Source organism: Rattus norvegicus, chromosome 8 (genome assembly GCF_021556685.1).
Source record: "Rattus norvegicus strain SHRSP/BbbUtx chromosome 8, alternate assembly SHRSP_T2T, whole genome shotgun sequence".
Taxonomy (NCBI): Eukaryota; Metazoa; Chordata; class Mammalia; order Rodentia; family Muridae; genus Rattus; species Rattus norvegicus.
This window is the reverse complement of record NC_141541.1, coordinates 66,191,986-66,213,134: the sequence shown is the minus strand read 5'-3', so window position 1 is coordinate 66,213,134 and position 21,149 is coordinate 66,191,986. Positions and strand designations below refer to the sequence as shown.

At 49.7% G+C, this 21,149-nt stretch overlaps 1 protein-coding gene across 16 annotated transcripts in view; it reads left to right on the top strand.

The window, feature by feature from the left end:
- Positions 1-21,149, top strand: part of Ccdc33 (coiled-coil domain containing 33) — a 98,878-nt gene that overhangs the window by 56,414 nt on the left and 21,315 nt on the right. For all 16 annotated transcript variants that reach the window (XM_087562007.1, XM_087562004.1, XM_087562008.1 and 13 more), the window contains 2 exon segments: positions 726-797; positions 12,808-12,963. In XM_087562007.1, coding sequence (XP_087418133.1) covers positions 726-797; positions 12,808-12,963 — 228 coding nt within the window.

The following is a 21,149-nucleotide window of genomic DNA, read 5'->3' as shown; positions in this document are numbered from 1 at the left end:
ATTCTCACTAATGTCAGACCTGGTGGCACAGGCCTGTAAATTCTGAAGTGAAATTTAAAAATGGAAACTTTGAGGCTTGTCTGGGCTACAGATGGAGTTTGAGACTATCCTGGGGATCTTAAAGAAGTAAGTAATAAATAAATAAGTAAAAATAAAATAAAATCAGACCGAGGCTTGGGGTGCAGCTTCAGTGGAAGAGTACTTGCCTAGTGTGTAAGCTTGCAAAAGGCCAAAGGTTCAATCCCCACTAGAAAAATATGGGGGAAATCATATCATTATTTTATCACCTTTTACATTTATTTTCCCTTATCTTTTTGAGGCCGGTTCTTAGGTATCCAAGGCTGGCCTCAGACTTGCTACGTAGCCAGTGGTAACTGAGCTCCCGGCCCTCTTGCCTCCACTTACCAAGTGCTGGGATTACAGGCATATGCCACCAGCATCGTTGTCTATTTCTGAGCCACCGTTTCCCTAAATACTTCTGACATAACAGCAAGCAGAAACTTCTGCTCCGCCAAAAGATGAGTGTGGAGGTGCCAGTCAGGTGTGAATGGAGTGAGAGCTCGGCATGGAAGTAGGGCAGGAACAGGCAGAAGGCCAGCTCTGGTATCCCACCCACACTCCTTGGCACCTTCCCTCGTCCTGGAGAAGCCAAAACAAGAGGTGGAGCAGAGGCCTGCCTGAAGCTGGCCTGGCCATGTGGACTTAATGCGCCTTCTCCTCCCCAGGACACCAACCTAAAAACCATCAACGGAGAAGCCCCCTCAGTGAATCTAGCCTTCCAGCTGCTTTCCTCGGAGGTAAGCGTGGTAGCCTGGGAAGGTCAGACATGTGTCAGCTCCCATAATCCCCTAAGTGGGTGACAATGTCCTTCACAGGTGCTGATCCTCAGGGCCTGGGGCTAAGGAGAAGAAGGAGTCAGTTGGTTCAGTTGGAAAGCTCTGAAGGGATTTGAGACCCCCGGGAAGTCAGGCAGAATGCTAAGATTAGGAAGAGGAAAGAACAAAAGGCCACAAAGACCCAAGTTTCTCTCTACCCAAACCTAACCTAACCCATACTTGCTTAACTAGGGGTCAAAGTTCCAGGGGAGATTGGTCCCTTCCAGGGGAGATTGGTCCCTTCCTGTTGGATCATTGTTTAGCGAGACCCCTTTCCTAGCCTCTGGAGTACATATTGCTTAGCATGGCTGTAATCAAAATCTCAGTAAACAGGCTAAATTCTTTTCTAGAATATGAGGACTAGTGTATTCCCAAGTTTCTCTAGGGGTGCAGGCAGGAGCCAGCCCCTTGCAGGGCAGGACTGGTGGCCCATATTTCTTGCTGGCTGCTAGCCAAGGTGCCCTCAGCTCCTGGAGACCGCCCACAGCTCCCGGAGACCGCCCACGTGCCTTCTTACCACAGTCCCTGTACTGTGATGCCAGCAGGCACAGCTAGTCCCCAGCACACTTTGAAATTGACTTTCTCTTCTGTCAGAAGACAGAGAAGACTCTGTGCTTTTAAAAAGAACTGGATCATCGCGTCTCAAGGTCTGCAACAGAACCATCAAAGTGATGACTTTCTATTTGGCAATGCTAAAGATTGAGGTGTCGGGACTTGAGGACCCATTTTAGGATCCCGCTTGCCATAACTTAATCCAAGTAGGAACATTGTCAGGGTCATCCATGCCTGGTGAGTGGCCACTGCTTCTCCAGCCAGCTCTACTTAGGCCAACTCCAGCTTTGATGTCGGTCATGGCTCTGGTGTACCTGACAGCTTCCTACTCCTTCCTCTCTGGTACTGGGATGTGGACAGTTTGACCCCGAGCCCAGGAAATGTTCAAGAGCTGATTATGGGCTAACCTACTCTTTCTAGCTTCTCAGGTCAAACAGCTGTGGAATAGTTCAGGGCTTTAGGTCCTTCCCCACGAAGACCATGAGAATTCCACATTGTTGACCCTGAGGACAGTATCTGAGAAGAGATGACAATGTGAAAGCCTCACCCACCCCCTCCAGGCCCCTCCTCAACTCAGGGTTCACTACCATCCTCTCCAGATCCCTCAGTCCCTGCTCATGGAACCTACACATATACACACCACCCAATCAAAAGCAAGAACAAGAAAACCCAGAGAGTGGAGTCACAGAAAGCAAAAGACCCAGGGCTACAGAGATGACTCAAGCTTGACGACCTGAGGTAGATCCCCAGAGCTCATTTAAAGGTAGAGCATACACACACACACACACACACACACACACACACACACACACACACACTCACACACACACACACACACACACACTCACTCACTCACTCACCATACATGCATAACTAAAATTTTCAATTAAAAATGTTTTTTAAATCCTAAGAAAGGAGAAGCTGGGAAATGTGACATCTCTCCCAGAGTATCTTAGCCTTCTGGGGCCCTCTCAGTGTCTAGGTCTGCCAATTGCTACTGCCAGTCTCTTGCCATCTCCCTCTGCCTTCTGCCTCGCCCCAGGACACATGCACCCTGCAACCACAAGGAGAGAGAGCTATGTGTCCCTGACCAGGAGTCTGGTGGGGCCAGACAGGCAACAGGCAGGTGGGTAGGACATGTCCCCTGTTGCCCAAAGGCTGGGCACAAAGGTCTCCAGTGATGAATTATTCACTGAAACTGTGCTAAGTGCAGAATTAATCCCTTTCCTTCCAGCTGGCCGCCTCACTAAATTATCCCTCCAAGTCATGCGGGAAAACGCTGCCGAATTCATTTAGCTGCTGAGTGTTTTGATCTAGGCCTTGTGATTTTGCTCCCCCTTCCGTATCCCCCTTCCCCTGGAGGTGGGGTGGGGAAGAAAAAAAAACCTTTTAGTAACAGATTTCTGAGAAGAAAGGAAAAGAAAGGGGACCAAGATAAGGTGTGTACCAGAAGAAAAAAAAAGTACTATCAGCAGCTAAGAATTTGTACACAGGTCGACACCTCTGTCTCCTGCGCGGGATACGTGTTGGCCCGGAAATCCCCGTAATAGATCTCCGTAATAAACCTCGCCTTTGCTTATTACATCCAAAAAAAAAAAAGAATTTGTACACAGAGGTTCTACACGTGTCTACATGTTCATGCAGCCACACATGAGTGTTTACACAGGGACAGTCATACAGGCACAGATATGCACGTGCACACACCTCCTCTGTTTTGCATGCACTTAATGCATAATGTACACACACATCCAAACGTGTGAAATGACAGACGTTTTCATACCTGTGTTGGCATACACATGATCTCTCCATAGCTCAGCTGTTCCTTGGTGAGTCCATCTGAGAAGTGACCACTTAAGTGACTCACTTTGATTCTACAACATCGAAGAACAATTTAGGGATGTCACTGCTAAGGCTGCTGCAAACGGACTAATAATTGTCAGATCCTTGCAGTGGTGATGGCCACCTCTTCATCCTGCCTGGTTATACAGATCTAAGGAGCATCCCCTCCATGACAGACACTGGCCAGGTCAAACAGTTCACCACATGACCCTGTGGCTATAATGCACCTCGAGGTACATTAATTCAGTTAATTTTGGACACTGCCCTCACTTCGTGTAGACACAGGCTCTTTTGCTATCTTCCCACTAAGGGTTAAAAGAAGAGTGTTGGGAATGGTGATGGAGTCAGGTGGTGCCTCAGGTAAATCTAAGAGTCTTCTCTCTGTATCCCCATCCCCTTAAGAACATCATTATCCTCACACACCCTTAAATGTGCATCGGCTGTGCTGGGGTTAAGGGATAGTGCATTAAACAAGATGAAGAAATAAGAAACAGTTCTACCCTTCATAGAGATCAGGAGATGGAGAATAGAATGAACACGAAGGTTTATGAGCAGATGCCAGTTCATGATGCTCACACAGCCTCATGACTCCTCAGGTGATAAGATCCAGACTTCCTAGAAAGGCTGTTTGGCATCCCTGAGGAAACAATCCCTGACTGAAGTTGGAGCTTAGCTGCTGTGAGAGGCCTGGATCCCTCCACCATGATGTTTAGAGGAGGCCGCAGCTTTGTGGTCCATGCTGTTTCTCCATGCCCAGCCTATGGGCCAGTGATGGCAGAGTCAGAATAAGGACCTCCCATTAATTTCTCTCAGGACAGCCTACAAGCTCCAGGAGTCACCACTAAGTACCAGGTCATGTGCACACTCCAGCTGCCCGAGAGGACTTGAGGTAATAGGGTGTCTTGGGATACCTGGCCTACACGACTGACAAGTCCATCCTTGGGTAACACATCCTCGAATGTGGCCAAGAGGGGCATAGAGAGGAAGTGCTTCCAGCCTGAGGGTAGAAGTTTCTGACTGGGTGTTTCCATTCCTTAGACACCTGGTAAATGCAGACTGATGTACCCACCATTTCTGTACCACCCAGTCTCAGAGCTCAGGGACAAGAGAGTGGTGGGATATCTAAAAGGAGACAGCAGAGGTCTCTCTCAACAAATCCACCTGGACAGGAACACCCACAGTCACTGCCACCCTATCCTCTCCCCTTGCTTTGTCAGGACAGAGACCTCAATCCCTTTAACAGCAGCCCCTCCCCATGTCACAGCCGCTGACTCTGAGAGATAGAAACACTCCCCTCGCACTGAGATCCCCTGCCTCCCAGGTCTCCCCTTGTGCTCCTGGCTTTGCTCTCTGTGGCTGCAGCGCACCCTGGCAAGGCTGCATGGATGGTGTCATCAGCCAGCAGGCATGTTGACAGATTGATCAGCTAGCACAGCCTGCTCGCTTAGTGATTGGCAAGCATTATCTCTGGTTTGGGATGTTGTGCTTCAGAGGTTGGGGATTGTTAGTGGCGGAGGTGTCAGGGTGTAGTCACCTTGATGTGTTACTTCCCTGTAGACGTTTTCTGCCTCTGGTGATCTGTCTAAAGCTGGAACTGTATGTGCAGGAGAGAGCTGAGCAAATACATGCAGATACATAAACTAGAACACACACACACACTATCAGACACACACATTCACATACACACAATCACACACACAATCTCACACACAATCACACATACACACAATCATACACACAATCACACATACACACAATCACACACACACATGCACCACACACGCACACAATTACGTATACACACAATCACACACACACATGCACCACACACGCACACAATTACGTATACACACAATCACACACACAATCACACATACAATCACACAATCACACATACAATCACACAATCACACATACAATCACACAATCACACACATACATACACACACACATGCACACACACGCACACAATCACATACACACGCAATCACACACACACAATCACACATACAATCACACAATCACACACACACAATCACACATACAATCACACAATCACACACACACAATCACACATACAATCACACAATCACACACATACATACACACACACATGCACACACACGCACACACACACCAGGTCCTCTCCTCCACAAAACCAGTTAAAGGAGACTTTGGAGGACCCATAGGCACTAAGAATCCATGATGAGCCCACGGCCCCTCCACAAACACACAGGAATCAACCTTTGGTGTCCTGCTTCTTCCTTCTGATCTGGTGTTTTCTCTTTGAAGAGTGGGATGTGTTATTCCCCCTCAAGAGGCTTGGCTTCTCCGAGCAAGGCAGCGTGCCTTCTTTTAATAACCCCACCACATCTAGGGTGCCCTCCAGCTTGTAGGCAGCCTCTTTGAAGTGCACCCCAAGATGAGCAACTCTCCCTCAGCTCGTCCTGTGCGCATACTAGGTGTTCATTGGGTTTGTTCTTGCCTCTGCCATGAAGTGCGCCCTGTAAGTGAGGCAGGGCAGGACCACACAAGCACCTGGGTCATGGTGCCATTTCCCCTCTTAGGGTTGGGGTTCAAGGTTTAGTGGCCGACTGGTGTTGGGGGACATCAGGCAAGCAGAGGTTAGGCTTCTCAGGCGTGTAGCCACCCCTCCTCAGCCTGCAACATTAAAGAACATGGAAAAGACTTGGAGCCCACGAGATGCCTAGAATCTGGTACAAGGAGGTGCATTTGAGGTCTTGCTCTCAGAGACAGGTGGAAGACAGTCCAGTTGGTCCTCAAATCCCCCTTCCTTTCCTTGGCAGTAAGTAGAATAATCACTGAGACCACATAAAGGAGTGCCTTGGTGCCTTCATAACCAGAGTGAAAGTCAGTCAGCTGGCTGGAGTGAGAAAACAGAGGACAATATAATCAAACAGGCTTTGAAGGAATCTTTGAAAGCCTCGTATGCTTGCTTTGGATTTGTCCTTAAAGGAATCCTGAGCCAAAATTACCTTCATTTCCCCACCAAACATGTCTGCCTAGACAGTCGGTATCCTGGGTCACAGAGTTCTTGCCTCAGTCAGTCAGTCCTTTGGAAGGCTCTATTCCCACCCTCAGAATCCAGCTCTGAGAACACAATCATCGGAGGATGGGCCCAGAAAAGACATCCTTCCCCTGTCAGCATTCAAGCTTGCCCCCTGGCTGCCTTTCCTGAAGCCCCCCACCATGCTCTCTGCTCTCACTCTTCCTGGTCAGAAGGCAGGAGACAGAAAGCTCTGTACCACCCCTCCTCACAACATTGTTCCCTCAGCTCAGGTGCAGTCTGGAGGGTTTTCCAATCCACAGTATAGAAGCAAGGGACAGGTGTGGGTGGTAAAAGAAAGCCTGTGTTTACACCAGGACCGCTCTGGCCCTTGGGTCACAGATGCAAGGTGTGGAGCAGAACTCATCACCCTGTCTTCCTGGGTTCCCACCTGCTTTCCACCACTCTTGGGTTGGTTGCCTTCACTGGTGCTGCGTGCTCCAAGGACAAAACGGACACCACAGTCTCTTGTCTCCCATGTCACTCTTCCCATACAGCCTACCTCAGAAAGCACACACACACACACACACACACACACACACACACACACACAAACACACACAGGACACGGTCCTATAGACTTGTTAGCTTGCTTCTCATGACAGGAGTTCCCTCACTTCCAGGAACCCCTATCTACCCTCTAAAGAGACTTGTAAACCTTTTCCTTCCTCTGTGTGTTTTCTCCCAGTGGCCTGTCTTCTTCCTGAGCTCATGTCCAGGGAACTCAGCTCCCATGTTGATGTCAGACCCCCTGGCATCTACTGCTTTCCTTTTTTGAAACAGTCTTCGTGTATATCGCCCAGGCTGGCCTCAGACTTATGATCCAACTGCCTCAGCTTTCTGTGGGCTGCAATTCCAAGTATGCATCTCCACAGCACTTCATTCACCCTCCCCTGCCTGCACCAGTCCTCCTCCCTGATGGACTTTTCACAGACTTCACTCGTGTTTACCTTCTCTTGTCCTGTCTTCTCTTAAAAATGTCTCCAAGTCAGTGAAATGCCTTGGCACTGCTGGGTAGCACAAGACCATCGCTCCTTTTTTAAACACATGCTTCCCTTCCACGAAGCCAGAGTTTGCTTGTTTGAATTCTTCTGAGGCAGTGAGAGGCACCGAGGTCTGGGATGCAGTCTGTGACACCTGAGGGGGACAGCCCACCCTCATGTATTTCTGCTCTCTCAAACTTAGCGAAAAATATGCTTGCAGTGCCTCATCGTCATCTCAGCCCATTTTCTAGGCTTAAGGTCACTCCAGATGTTGATTTTATAACACACAGAGAGTTCTACCTATCTGTCACCTCAGGATCCAAGTCATCCATGACTATAGTCCAAATGCTCAGTCTATGATACACACTGTTCATCTTCAGTCCTGGATTTGGATCCTGGGTCTTCTCTGAGCTTCCCTTTCCTCATCTGTAGAGGGAGTTATAATCTTATAAACTCAGGAAGGTAGCAGGTGCTGACGAGGGAGCTGGGGCCTGGACTGGGAGCCCAGAGCAAGGTCGTGCAAGCACCCAGGAATGGAGCTCTCAGCATATTCTCCAGAGCTGCTGACAAGCATACTGAGTTCAGGGATGGGGGCAGGGCCTTGGGACAGGGGAATAGCAGAACCCCTGTAATCTATCACTCAGCACCTGCCCTTCCTGACAGCTGCTCCACCAGCTCTCTGCTCATGCAGACATCAGAAGGCCTTGTCAAGGACTGAAGATAAACATCACCAGCACTGCATTTATTTTCACAGCAATTTCCGCCTTACATTTGTGTGTGTGTGTGTGTGTGTGTGTGTGTGTGTGTGTGTGTGTGTCCCCGTCCGCCCTCCGTGTGGAGGTTGGAGGACAACTTGCAGGAGTCATCATCTCCCTTTCTCTCCATCCATTACGTGAGCCTTAAGGATCAAACTTGGGTTCTCAGTCTTGGTGGCAAGCACCCTTACCTACTGAGCTGTTCTGCTCTTAGCCCTCACAGAAAGTTTCCTGAGAATGAAGAAATGAGAAAGGTGATTATCTATCTCTCCAGAGGTCAAATTTGCTAAATTTCCCCACATACGCTGACTAGAGCTGGGGCTATGGAAAAAGTAGATATTTAAAAACTTGCTTCTGAGTCTTAGACCAAGATCAAGGCTGCTTCCAGGCACAGGTAACTCAGGAAGCCTGATGCGGGCTCATCTCTAATTTATCAGCAGCCTCGGGGCCATTGTTGCCTTGAGAATGTGAGCCTGCGATGCCCTTCAAGAAATAGTGTCCTAAGTCAGATGCCAGGAAGGCTGAGGAACCTGGAGGTTTGAAGCCTCCTCTGTGCTGCTTTCCTTGCAACTGAATGCATAATTTGTTGGTTGAAGACATGAGAAGAAAGAAAAAATAGTGTAGATGCTTGTAGGGGAAAAAACAATTTATAAGCAAGTGCAAGCTGGCCTAGGAATTTTCCCAAATCAAGATCAGGCCACTCCAGCCTAGTCCTCCAGCCAAGCCAGACGGATCCCTAGCCCAGCCAAGATCACACACACACACACACACACACACACACACACACACACACACACACGACTTCATTAGCTACTTACTCGGCCCCTGACCTGTACCTAGCAATAAAGCACTCCAACAACGACTCACCTGTGATATTAAGCATCCAGGGCGAGATGCTACTTTGAGAATACAAAGGGCAGGAGAAGTGTCATCCAGAGGCGTGGTTTGAGTTATGCTTCAGATAGTGGCTTGGAAATTGGGAAAGTGGGGGTGTATCCAGGGCCAGCATGAACCATGACATGGGAGTGTAAGTGCCTAGAGACTGAGGGAGCATATGGATACTGTAGTGAGCGGTGACCCTGGACTTGTTTGTGAGACCCAGATTCTGGAAGAGCCACTCAGATGCTCAAACCTGCCACAGCTGCAAAGGCTCTCAGAATGCCACAAATGAGGCTGGCCGTATGCACGGGGAGGCAAGCCCTCTTGAAGAGGCCTGCTGTCTGAGCCTAGCCTACAGCTGAAGAGATAAGAACCTACGACTGCAGCCACAGGAAATGACAAAGCAGTGGCTGATCAGGGAGCCACTGCACAGGGCTCATTATGGTGCTTGCCAGCAGGCGAGCCACCCTTATCAGGCAGAAAATTGTATCAAGCCTCCTGAATTACTAGCGATTGGAAGCAGATTTCTTAGGACGCACTTTGTTAGATACCTAATGAGCGGGATACAGGAGAGCAGAGCCCTAAGCCTGGCCGGGCGGGGGACAAATGTCTTTGTTAAACAGAATTTGTCAGTTTCCGCTCCAGGCTCCCTGGGGAGGGTTCAGGGCCAGCTAATTGAATTAAGAGCCTGTGTTCCCCACCAAGAAAGCTCAAGGCGGGGAGAGAGGTAGGCTGGCCGGAAAGCGGGCACTTTCAGCACCACGGACAGCAGCTGCAGCCGGGTTGCTTTGTAATTGCCAGTGCAAGCTGGAGCTGTTGCATTTTGCATGTCCAGGGATCTAGGGGTTGGAGTAGGGAGGAGGGCAACAGAGGTGTCGAGAGTAGGGAGGGGAGACAGGTGACCTAAGAGGCTGCCAGCTTGGATTGCCATTGGCCCAGCCTATCTCCACAGACCCCACTCTGATGCTGAGTGTCTGCTGGACATCTTCTCCCACCGTGCTTCTCACGTGGTGTGCAGCAGCTGGCACAGAACAGGGGCTGGGCTGAGTACTGAGTCTGAGCTGGTGCATGGCCGTGCATCTCTTTGAGCTTTCAAAGTCAGTCCCCAATTACAGCCCTAATGAAGCAAGATCTGGTGCCACCACGGAGCTACAGACTGAGGGGCCACTTGTCAGCCCCATGCTGCCCCAGCAGGCCTGCCAAATAGAAAGCAAATAAACAAGCTTGTGGGGTGAGCACACAGAAAAGAACAGGGTGAGCCAAGCCAGACCAGGCCTGAATAGGCAGTTGATCCACAGTTTTGCTCTCTCCTGCCCTCCAGCAGCCTGCCCCCTCCTCCTTCCTCTGCCTTCCCTCCTCAGTACACTCCCCTGCCTACCAGAGACTGGTGGGGTGAATTCACCATTCTGGACTGAGAGTCCCGTTTTTAATTTATCTTTTCATGAAATTAAAGGAATTTATACATAGAATCAGAATCTGTCTAAAAATATCTGCTGGGTCTGTAACCCTGACCCAAAAACATGAATTCCACATCACTGAGTTGGCCTAGCTGCTCCTGAGACCATCCAGGATGGACAGCAAGGAGACAGGCTGTGGGGGAGGTGACTCCCTCAACAATTGCTCTTGCTCTCTGTAATGACTGGGGCACCTCTGGAGACCTCTTTTGATTTCATTAGTCCTACTTCCTCCTCTAACTGGATTAGATGGCAGTCTATGAAATCCAGGGCATTGAGATTGGCTTTCTGCCTGGAAATGAGGAGAAATGTCATTACAGGTCCTGAATCAGCATCTTACCCAAGCTTGGCCTACCTGGTCACTAGGGAGGTGGTCTTTGCCCCGGGTAGTTATTCCTTATTTTTCTACCCCCGACACCCACTACCATTTCATCCAATAAGCCCTTCATAATACCCCCCAGTCTGATGTTCAGCACTTCTAAGATTCATTTTACTTTATGTGTATGAATATTTTGCCTGCCTATATTCTGTGCACTATATGCATGCCTAGTGTCCACAGAAGTTTGAAGAGGGCACCAGATCCCCTGAACTAGAATCACAGATGGCTCTGGGCCTCCATGTAGGCACTGGGAATCCTGACTAGAACCCAGATCCTTTGGAAGAGCAGCTACTGCTCTTCACCTCGGAATCAATTTCCCGTCCCCAAGTGCTCAGGATCTCTGAGTAGGAGACATATGTAGTGCTTTTCCTAATCCAAACACTCACTCAGAAAACCCCAAACTCTGTGACTTGGATGCTGCCCTGGGCACTTTCAGAGCATAGAAAGGTGTGCCATTTGGGACATCTAAGTGAACCCTGCCCCTCTTCAAAAAGGAGCAGTGAGGCAAAAAGCAGAACTAGTGTTCACAGATTTAAAATCACAGAAACTTTGTCTAGGACATGCAACCAATGGCCTGCTAAAGTCAGCCTCGGGTCACTAATTCATCTTCCTCGGTTATCTAGTCCAGATGTGTGAGTTGTCACACCGTGAAGCACACCCACACCCTTCTCACTTTAGTTGTTTAGAGACAGGCGCTGGAGCACCCAGAGCCCTGAGCGTGTCCCTCCTGTTTGGCATTGAGCCCATGGCTCTGTTTGCTTCTAGCAGACACCACTCAGTGGATAATATGTCCGCTGAGCAGGGATTCCAACAGCTAGTGCAGGATGAGACCCGGTCACCTTTGAGGCCTCTGCAACCCCCGAGACTGTGTGATGCTTCAAACAATGGGCAGATGGGAGAAATAACAATGGGTTTCAAACACGTTTTCCTTAATAAAAGAAAATCATTACATTCTTTATCTTGTGTGTGTCTGTGCACACGTCCACCTGTGCCATGGTGCATGTGTAGAAGTCAAAGGACAAGATGACTTTCTCCTTCCAACACACGGGTCCCAGGGATCAAATTCGTGTCTTTAGGCTTGGCAGTAAGCACCTTTATCTGTGGAGACATTTCACCGGCCCCAAACATGTTTGAAAGTGACTACCCCCAAGAAAAGACTACTGATACATGTCCCTAAGTCCAAAGAACATGAAGTTTTATTAGAATAAAAATAGGAAACAAGCCTAGAACCACAGAGCAATGTGGTAAAAATATAGGTAGTAAAAATATAGTCAGACATAGAGCTAGAACAACCCCAAAAACCATTAACCAAGAGAGAGCAGAGGCCCAGGGCTTCCCAAGACAGGAGGAAGAGGGAAGGTGAAGAAGAAGGGCTCACCAGAGTGCACACCGCAGGGGTGATCAAACTGAGCGGTAATAGAGGAGAGATAGAAAGGGAGATAAAAAGAATGGGATGCTTTGGAAGTCATCTCCATGGACGGTACACTTTCTGAGTATCTGTAAACATTTATTGAGTGCCTACAGTGAACAAGGCACTAGGGATAATAATGACGCCCTTGTTTGCATGAAAGTAGAATCTTGTGAATACTGGGGGAAGGCAGAGAGAGTTAATAAGTAAACCCACTGTTTGAATTGCGTTTTCGTAGAATAAGTACTCTGAACGCCACAAAATGGTATGCTTTGAATAGTGGGCTTGCTTTAGAGTCTGGGGTAGCTTCTGTGTCAAAGGGTAGGGCTTCTAAAAGATTGTACATGGGAGAGATGCAAATGATGGTACAGGGACAGTTGTATAAGGATCTCTGGGTAGAGAAAGAAGCAGACGCAAAGGTCCTGAAGCAGGGAATCGGTGGGTTTGTTGGAGGAGCTGCGGGGCACTGCAGCTGGGACAACAGTGAGCAAGAGGCAGGTGGCAGGGAGTGTACGGAGGACAGGCACTCGGGGGTCCCCAGAGCCATGCCAGAATGCTTGAAGTATAGCAGGCACCATGGGAGGGCCGGCTCAAAGTCTCTCTCCATTTGTTTTAGAGGCCAGAAAACTTCTTGACACCAAACAACAGCAAGACTCTGCCCACCCTCAACCCCAAGATCCTAGATGAGAATCTGGGTGCCATCCGTGAGTCCTGGTCCGTGAGCTCCTTAGACTCCTCTCAGGAAGCAGAGGAGCTTCAGCCCCGAGATGTGGTGAGTGCTTCTCCTTAGGTCACAGAAGACTTGTGCTGGAACGGGATAATGGGAAGGAGGGCTCAAAAGCCACCACTGAGACTGGACTCCCCAGGTGGCAAGTGGACTGCTTCTGGGCACACTCTGCATGCACGTTACCCCCAGAGTAGTAGTGGGAAGGTGTAACCCCCTTTGACGTTTCTTCGCCTCTTAGGTAGACTCTCATGGAAATTATGAGAAATTTCTGCAAAGCCTGTTCAGTTATGACCAGTTCAGAGTATGTCCCTTAGGCCATGGGAAGACCCCAAGAGACTCTGTAACTTGTAAAATGAGCAGTTGAGTTGTATATAAAATCAAACAAACAAAAATCCCACTATTTTCAGGCACAGGGTCTGTGTCTTTGGTGTTGGGACCTGGCCTCAGGATGGGTCACTTCCGAGTCTCAGCCTCTTGGTACGGACAGTAGAAGAACATACCCCACCCAAACAACAACCCAGTTAAGGACCCTAGTGGAGGCATCACCACTCCAGTCAATGGCCACAAATTATTCCATATATGGCTTCTACAACCCTCCACAGGAGATCCCATGAGCAAATCCTGCTCCAAAGATCCCAAGGAAAGGCCCCAGGCAAAGCCACCGGTCTAATCCTCAGGTCTCCTGTGAGGACTTGCCCTTCTCCACTGACAGCCTCCTCACCTGCCCTTGACACTTGGCACCTTTCTGAAACAGAACAGCAGAGGATAAGAAAGGCTACTGTCTGCTGGGTGTAGCCAAGATGTCCCTACATGGAGCACCCTCCCCAAGAGCAGAGCCTTCCTGTCCAAGGAACAGTTCTCAGGGACATTTCTGGCACACACACTCCACTTTTACCCAGTGGAGAAGCTGAGTTCTGGAGCCACCTCCAGCCCAGCCACTAAGTCCATTGAAGATAAAAGTACAGAGTTCAGCCTGAGAGATTCGGAATGGCAAGAGTAAACCAATTCTTATCGACCTGCACAGCCTGGCCCCAAAGCAGTATAGGGGAAAAAAAGTTTGTTTTTAAAAGCCAGTGCAGAATGAAAGGAAGGAAGGAAGGAAGGAAGGAAGGAAGGAAGGAAGGAAAGAAAGAAAGAAAGAAAGAAAGAAAGAAAGAAAGAAAGAAAGGAAGAAAGGAAGAAAGAAAGAAAGAGTCATACAAGAAAGGGCAGAGGAAAGGAGAGGGTGACAGTGGTCCTCCCTGGTTACCACCAGAGAGGTACAGTGAGCCCTTAACCTACTACCTGCATATGAGCAAACCAAGCCTCAGTCCTACCCTACCCCAGAAGACAGAGCTCACCCCTGAGTCACACTACCTCTAAGAGCAGAGATTCAGACAATGCTAACTGTCTGGACAAGCCTCCCAAGTCCACCACTAACATCCTAGGCATAGCGTGAGCAAGGAGTGAACAGTGCCAAGCCTCAGGGGTAGGCGTGGTCGAGATCTCTGGTAAGGCCTGAGCTGAGGGTAGCGATTCTGAGGGCCCGGAGCGTGCACAATAGTAAACATGCATAACTGAATGTTGTGTGTTTGTCTGTGGTGGAAGACATAAAAGGGGTGGAATGGCTGGGCTGGAGGCTCATTGGACCTATAAAATTGATTAAGGATGATGATAATGGGAAAGGGAGGGGAAAACAGCTTGGGAGGGAAAGAGCCTTTCAGGGTAAGATGGATCTGATGGGTGGACATTTGAGGCCACAGCTTTAAATATAAGGAAGAATGGTGTAACATAGATAGACAGGCAGTCAGTCTTGACCTTAACTTTAGGATTAAACTGAAGGAGAGGGACCAGACTGCAGCCTGGGAAGCTAAGATCAGTCATTAGGAAAAACTCTGAGCAAGAATAACCACCATGAGGAACCTGCTTTTCATTTTACCAATGGTGGCTATGACCTGGTCCAGAAGTCATGTGATACCAGCCCATGGCTTCCTGATTTATCAGCCCATGTTGTGTAGCATCTGAGGAATGTTGGGTAGCTGTGGAGGCCAGTGCTTAGCTAACCCACCTTCCATACCCTGTGAAAGGTAATGGGTCTATCCTTCTTTCCCTTATTCTGGTCTACTCCAGACCCATTCTAACCTTGAACCCTCCTCCTGACTCTTGGCTTCAGCTTTTATCTTCCCATGCCTGACTGAGCACTTCAACACAGTACCCGGACACTCGCCCCGCCCCTGCTCTCCCCGCAAACCCCCTTGCCACCGCTCTGTCCTGGTTGCTACCCCACACAGCTACAGGCTGAAGACCAGAAAGATGAGGGCAGAACACAGCCATGCACCTCGCCTCCCCATAGCCAGTAGCGCCCAGTTGCAAGTGATAGAATATAGCTGGGTAGCAGCAGTCATAGTTCCACGCCAATCACAGGCAGCTATGCAGCCGTGGGTCACTGCTCCATGGCAACCGAAGAAAATTACATAGCAATGGATGAAATCAGGCAACCGGGAAACAGTGACAAGCAACAGAATACAGCCATGGAGCCCAGGTATGTGGCTGCATAGCAATAGATGCTGGTGTAGGATGATGTCACCCAGCACTCCAGGGCACGGAGGCATAATTGTGGACAGAGCAAAGGCACAGACTTATAGCAGCAGATACCTGCGGACCCTGAGGCACCTGAGTGGCAGTTACACAGTCATGAGGTATGTGACTCGGGACATGTGTCAGGGAGTGTCAGCAGCAGAGCCTGTGGGTGAGGCAGAGTGCCTTGTGACACAGTTGTGCAGTGACCCAAGGATGAATGAGTAGCCCCCTCTGCTCTCTCCTGTGGCTTTGCCTGAGCCTCTCAGCGTCACCTGACTTTAGTGGCGCCTCAGTCTCTGTCTGGTGTCGCCATGTGTTCCCCAGAGCCTCAAATCCATTTTGTCTCTGGCTCCCTCCTGGGAGCCTACTTGGGATCACTGAAAATCGAATATTCAGTAGGAAGGAAGCTCTTTGGGACAGAAGAGCAGGGAGAGGATGTGGTCTTTGGTTTTCTATGCAGTGTTCCCTTCCCCTCACAGCATACAGACCCCGGCTGGAACTCCTACAAAGCCCAGCAATTTCTTACCATCTCTAGACACTTATCTCTGAAGCAGTCGTTTCAAGGATTTTTTTTTAGGGCAGTAAAAAAACTCAGTACTGGGTGGGCTCACTGAGATCAAGGGGAAGATCCCAGGCAGAGCTAAAGGAAGTATTTGTGTACCTTACGAGCAGCCCAGAACATATGTTTTTGGCAGTGTTGGTTGAACTTCTGAGTCATTCTGAAGGTCACAGCTCTCCCAAGACCTACTTTGCCAGCATTTCTTCCTTAGCCCGTGGACACCTGAACTACTTCATGCTAGCTGGCTCGTGTCTCCTGGTGCCAGAGCCACAGCAGGTGACTGAGGGGTTCCACTCAGGAGACAGCTCCAACTAGTCAGAAGCCTAGGGTGACCCAGTCTAAGGAATGCCCAGTAAAGCCATGGGGGCAAGAGAGGTGACAGAGGACTGAGAACTGGAGATCTCCTCAGATGCAAACAGCCACAGATCATCAGCCACACGGAGCAGACAAGCATGAATATTGAGGTACAGACAGCAGGGGACATGATCCAGAGGATCTCCCTGAAGGAGGGAAGAGAGGAAGAAGGAGAGGGGACCAAAGAAGGCTTCCTGAAGGAGGAGGACCAGGCTTTAGATAAGCTATTCAGTGTCTTTTCCATCCAGGGGTTTAAATAAGGGTTGTTCCCCTCCATTGCCTTACATACACACACACACACACACACACACACACTCATATACACATATATACATACATATGCACACACTTGTATATATCCATGCACATATATACACAATCATACACACACAATCATACACACACATACACACATATGCACACACTTGTACATATCCATGAACATATACACATAGTCATATACATACTCACACACACATATACACATACTTGTACATAGCCATGCACACACAATCATATACATACATACACACTGTGCACATACTTGTACATATTCATGCACACACACAATCATACATACACATACAGACATGTGCACACACTTGTATATATACACACACACAGTCATACACACACTCATACACACATGTGCACACACTTGTACATATCCATATGTACTCACACACACACACACATGCCATTGTCTCTGTATATTCCCATTTCTCTCTGATATTATCCCCCACTCCCTCCCTCCCTCTCTTTTTTCTCTCACTTCACTCCCTCCCTCTGCCCTGCTCACAGCAGCTCTGTGGCCTACCAGAGGGCCTACATACTAGAAGATGAATAATTGACAGGGTTGTTAAAAGATTCAGTGGAGTTTTTCCGAGCTCCCCACACTGGAATAACTCATTTCTTTCATTCTCTCTTTGAAAGCCTTTCCCCACCCTCCTCCCACCCCCAAGCCCTTACCCCACCTCCAAGCAAAGCCTTTCTTTTCCTTTCCTGTGAGTCCTACAGGCTTCCAACCTTGACCCCAAGGACTCTTTAAATTGCTAGCTGTCCTTGTCCTGTTTAAACTGCACTTAGGGGTGGCAGGGTGACTCCCCCTGACAGGGCCCCATTTGCCCATGGAGAGAAAGTCCTGTCTTCACCTGAGGCACAGGGCTGAAGAAGTGCAGGCTCAGGAGAAGCTCAGACTCCCCAGGCCAAGGCCACCCTCCCCAGATTGGCACAAGGGCGGGGGGGGGGGGCGGGGGGATCTCTGCTGTGCCTGCCCAGTTCTGTCACTCCGTGTCCCTGTTCCCTGATTGCTTGTAACATGGGAGAGCTGCTCCCTTGGGAAGCAGAGAAGACCAGTGCAGCCTTGAGAAAGGGGCGGGGAGGTGGTCACATAGCGAAGATCCCTGTGACCTGGAGCCTCTGTTCCTTCTTCGCATGGCCAAAAGGCAACTAATTGCCTTATTTGCTCTGGGAAAATCTACTCTGGTCACCTCCAAGGCATGGAAATTTTCTGCTCCAGGCCTGCCTCATTCGACCCCTTCATATTCCCTGCTTCCTTCAACAGCAGGGCCCAGCCTCTCCTGGCCTGGCTCCATACTGGGCCCTGCCCTCACTCTCATTTCTCCTTGAAGTAACCTTGAACTCCACTCCGCTCTGTGGGCCCCAGTTCCTGCCGCTGTCAGCAGAAGACATCGGAGCAGATGTGCCCTAGTTCCTTGAGCCTCTGAAATTCGACTGGAGCCTCCATCCTTCCCCTCAGACCCCACCCAGGGGACAGGAGGCTCAAAGCCAGCCTTGGCTCCGTCAGCGCCACCTGGTGGCAGAGGATTCATCCCATGCAAGGAACCTCTATGGCTACCAGGAGTAGTCACCAGAGGGAAGCCCAATGTTCCCCTAGACTTTATTCACTCAGCCTCAACCCAGGGTACCATGAGCTGGCTGGGCGTGCAGAACAGGACGAGAGGAAGATCCCCTTAGCCCTGAGAGGACATCTTCCATTGTTATAACCATCACCTCTGCAGAACTGTAGAGACAAAAGGCAGAGGAGACAGACAAAAACCCAGGCGACCAAGAGCAGGAGCCACCTGTGCTCACCTCAGTGCCAAAATATTCACCTGCCTGGGTGACCTTCAGGTCACAACACCCAAGCCAGCAGCCATCTTCTCTGCTTAGCTGTTATCCCATCCCTCTTACCCCTCCGGCTCTACTGTCCCCAGTTTCTCTGCCTCAAATAGTCTACCTAGTTCTTGTCACCCACACAGCACCAGTTCTCTGCTTCTGACCTCAAGGCACATGTCCACCTTGCACTTACAAAAGCCTCATAGGCCCTGCTCCTGCAGCCTAGAAGTCATCCCAAGGACCTCTGCTTCTGCACCTCCTAACCAGGGAACTAAGAAGAAGAGGTTCTAAAAATAAATGCAGTGAATGTGTAAAAGTCACAGCCAGCTGAGACCTCAACAGCTCCTTCTCTTTCCTGTGCCTACCTTTGCTTCCTCAGTGTTACTGGACACATGCACACATGCACACACACACACGCACACACACACACACACATCAATACATACATACACACATCACACACATACAGAAAGAAAGAGGAGAGAGAGATGCTGGGAGAAGGAAGGGGAGGGAGACACAGTAGCAGGGAGAGGGTCAAAGAGGAGAAAAAAGAGGAGGGAGAGGGGCACACGGAGAGAGCATGGGGAGAGAAGGGTGAGAAAGGAGAAAGAGAATGAATTACTAAACCTTTGGGAAGTAAAGGGAGACCGTGGAGAGGGGAGAGGCCATCATCCCACACAGGATCCGTAGTCTCTTCTGCAGAAAGCTAGCTTCTGTCTACCACCAGGGCTGTGTGAGATTAGAGAAATCATTCCACCTCTCTGATCCAACCTTCTCATTGTTAAATGAAAGGAATATTGTCTCCTTGCTCCCTCTTGAGGCTGTGGGGAAAGTTAACAAGAGTGTGAGCAGTGGAAATGAAAACACCCCCTCCCCCAAGACCCTCTGAGACTAAAAAGAATAGACACAAATCTCCAGGCCTCCCCCATGGCTCTATCTTCAGAGCCTATCCCCAGACCCCTGCCTGCTGTTCCTCACCCTCCCTTTCCCCGCTGCGTCTCAGACGGGCCATTCTCCTTCTCCATCCATCACCTGAGACTAAAGAGATTAATAAACGAGACTCATAACTCAGCTACTGGGATGCGCCAGATATTTACGGCTGTGTTTCAATTTGCAGAGAGATTAAGTGTTTGTCGATTTATTGTCTCTCGGTGGGTGTGTGCTGGGAGCAAGCAGGCTGGGCAAGGCCCCCTGCTGGCCAGCTCCCCTCCCCCACCCCCACCCCTTCCCAACCCCATCCCTGGAGCTGGTAGAAACCAGTGCTGTCCAGCTTTGAAAACCACTGCCCACTGGAAGGGTTTAATCCAACTGACCAGGGAGACATAGCCCCACCCACACCACTAGACTGTCTCCTAGACAGAGACCCTAGGGCCCAGCATCCCCTGCCCTACAGCATCAAGAGGTGCCTGAAGCCACACATCCTCCAGAAGGCTGATTACCAAATAACTTTAAGGTTCAGGCCTAAGCCCAGGGATGGTGATTTAGGACATGACTGGACCTGCCATCAACACCCCTATTGGACTTAAAGATACTGGGGGTGGCCTGGAGGGATCTCTGCAGTGATTAACCAGAGTGCCTGCAGAGGCCCAGACAAGCAAGTCAGCTTTAGAAAGCAGAAAGAAGGGACCTCAGAGACCAAGGAAGAAAGATGACTTGGGCCAGTTAAGTGGAGGCTCAAGGAGCCAAGAAGGGGTTCGATGCATACTAGGATTGAAAACATCAAGAATTCTTCTTTGTGTGCCCCAGCTGCCTCTTACCTCCCCAAAGCCTATCATGTGAATTCGTTCATTCAGCCCGCTTTTCCAGCATCTTGTGACCTCATTACATGGAGCCCACCACTAATTTGGGAAGTTCTAGCAGATTTCTGCCAAGAGCTATGTGACTTTTGAGAAGTCACTCCACCTCTCTGATATTAAGTACAAGGATCAGTCTTCCCAACTTACCTTTTGAGGTCTCTGAGAGGACGGACAAGTGTGGGCTGCATTGCACTGGGACTCTAATGAGCTGACCACTCTTCAGGAGGCTGGCCAATGAGTGTGCTTGTGGGACCTTTTAGACTGACCAGGGAAAGGGGAGAGAGTACAGCTCACCCAGTCCTTCTCTCCAGAAGCCTGTCGTCAAGTAACAGTCACAGAAAGATCACTCCATCCAAGGATACCTGTGCTCAGAAGCCCTGGGCCAGCAGAGAGACCCACAGGACGTGGGAGAAGGAAACGACCTGGACCAGAACACAGTCATCTCCCAGAATTGAATCCCAAGCTCTTCCCTTCCCTTCTAGACCTCAGCTTCTTTATCTGTGAAATGGGGAGAGGATAGCCCTCTAGAAAGGAGAGAGAAGTCTTCTAAGTGTAGGGTAGAGAACTGAAAGGCTGCTGGGGTGTGTACTGGCCAGCTCAGGACCTGGTCCAAGTACCTGAAGGGTCTGGCTAAGAGATGCTAAGGAGGAGTGAGCACCCAGGGCCAGGGTCCCCAGAGGGAGGAGAAATCACCCTCAGGGAGAGGTTCAGATGAGGAGATCATTGGAAGACCTGTGCCTGGAAGTCCCCCTGCAGGCCTTCCCTTCTCTGGATCAGGCTGGGCTCTGATCTATGGATGGAGCCTGGATTTGATAGCATCCTCTCCATCCTAGTTAATGAGGCTG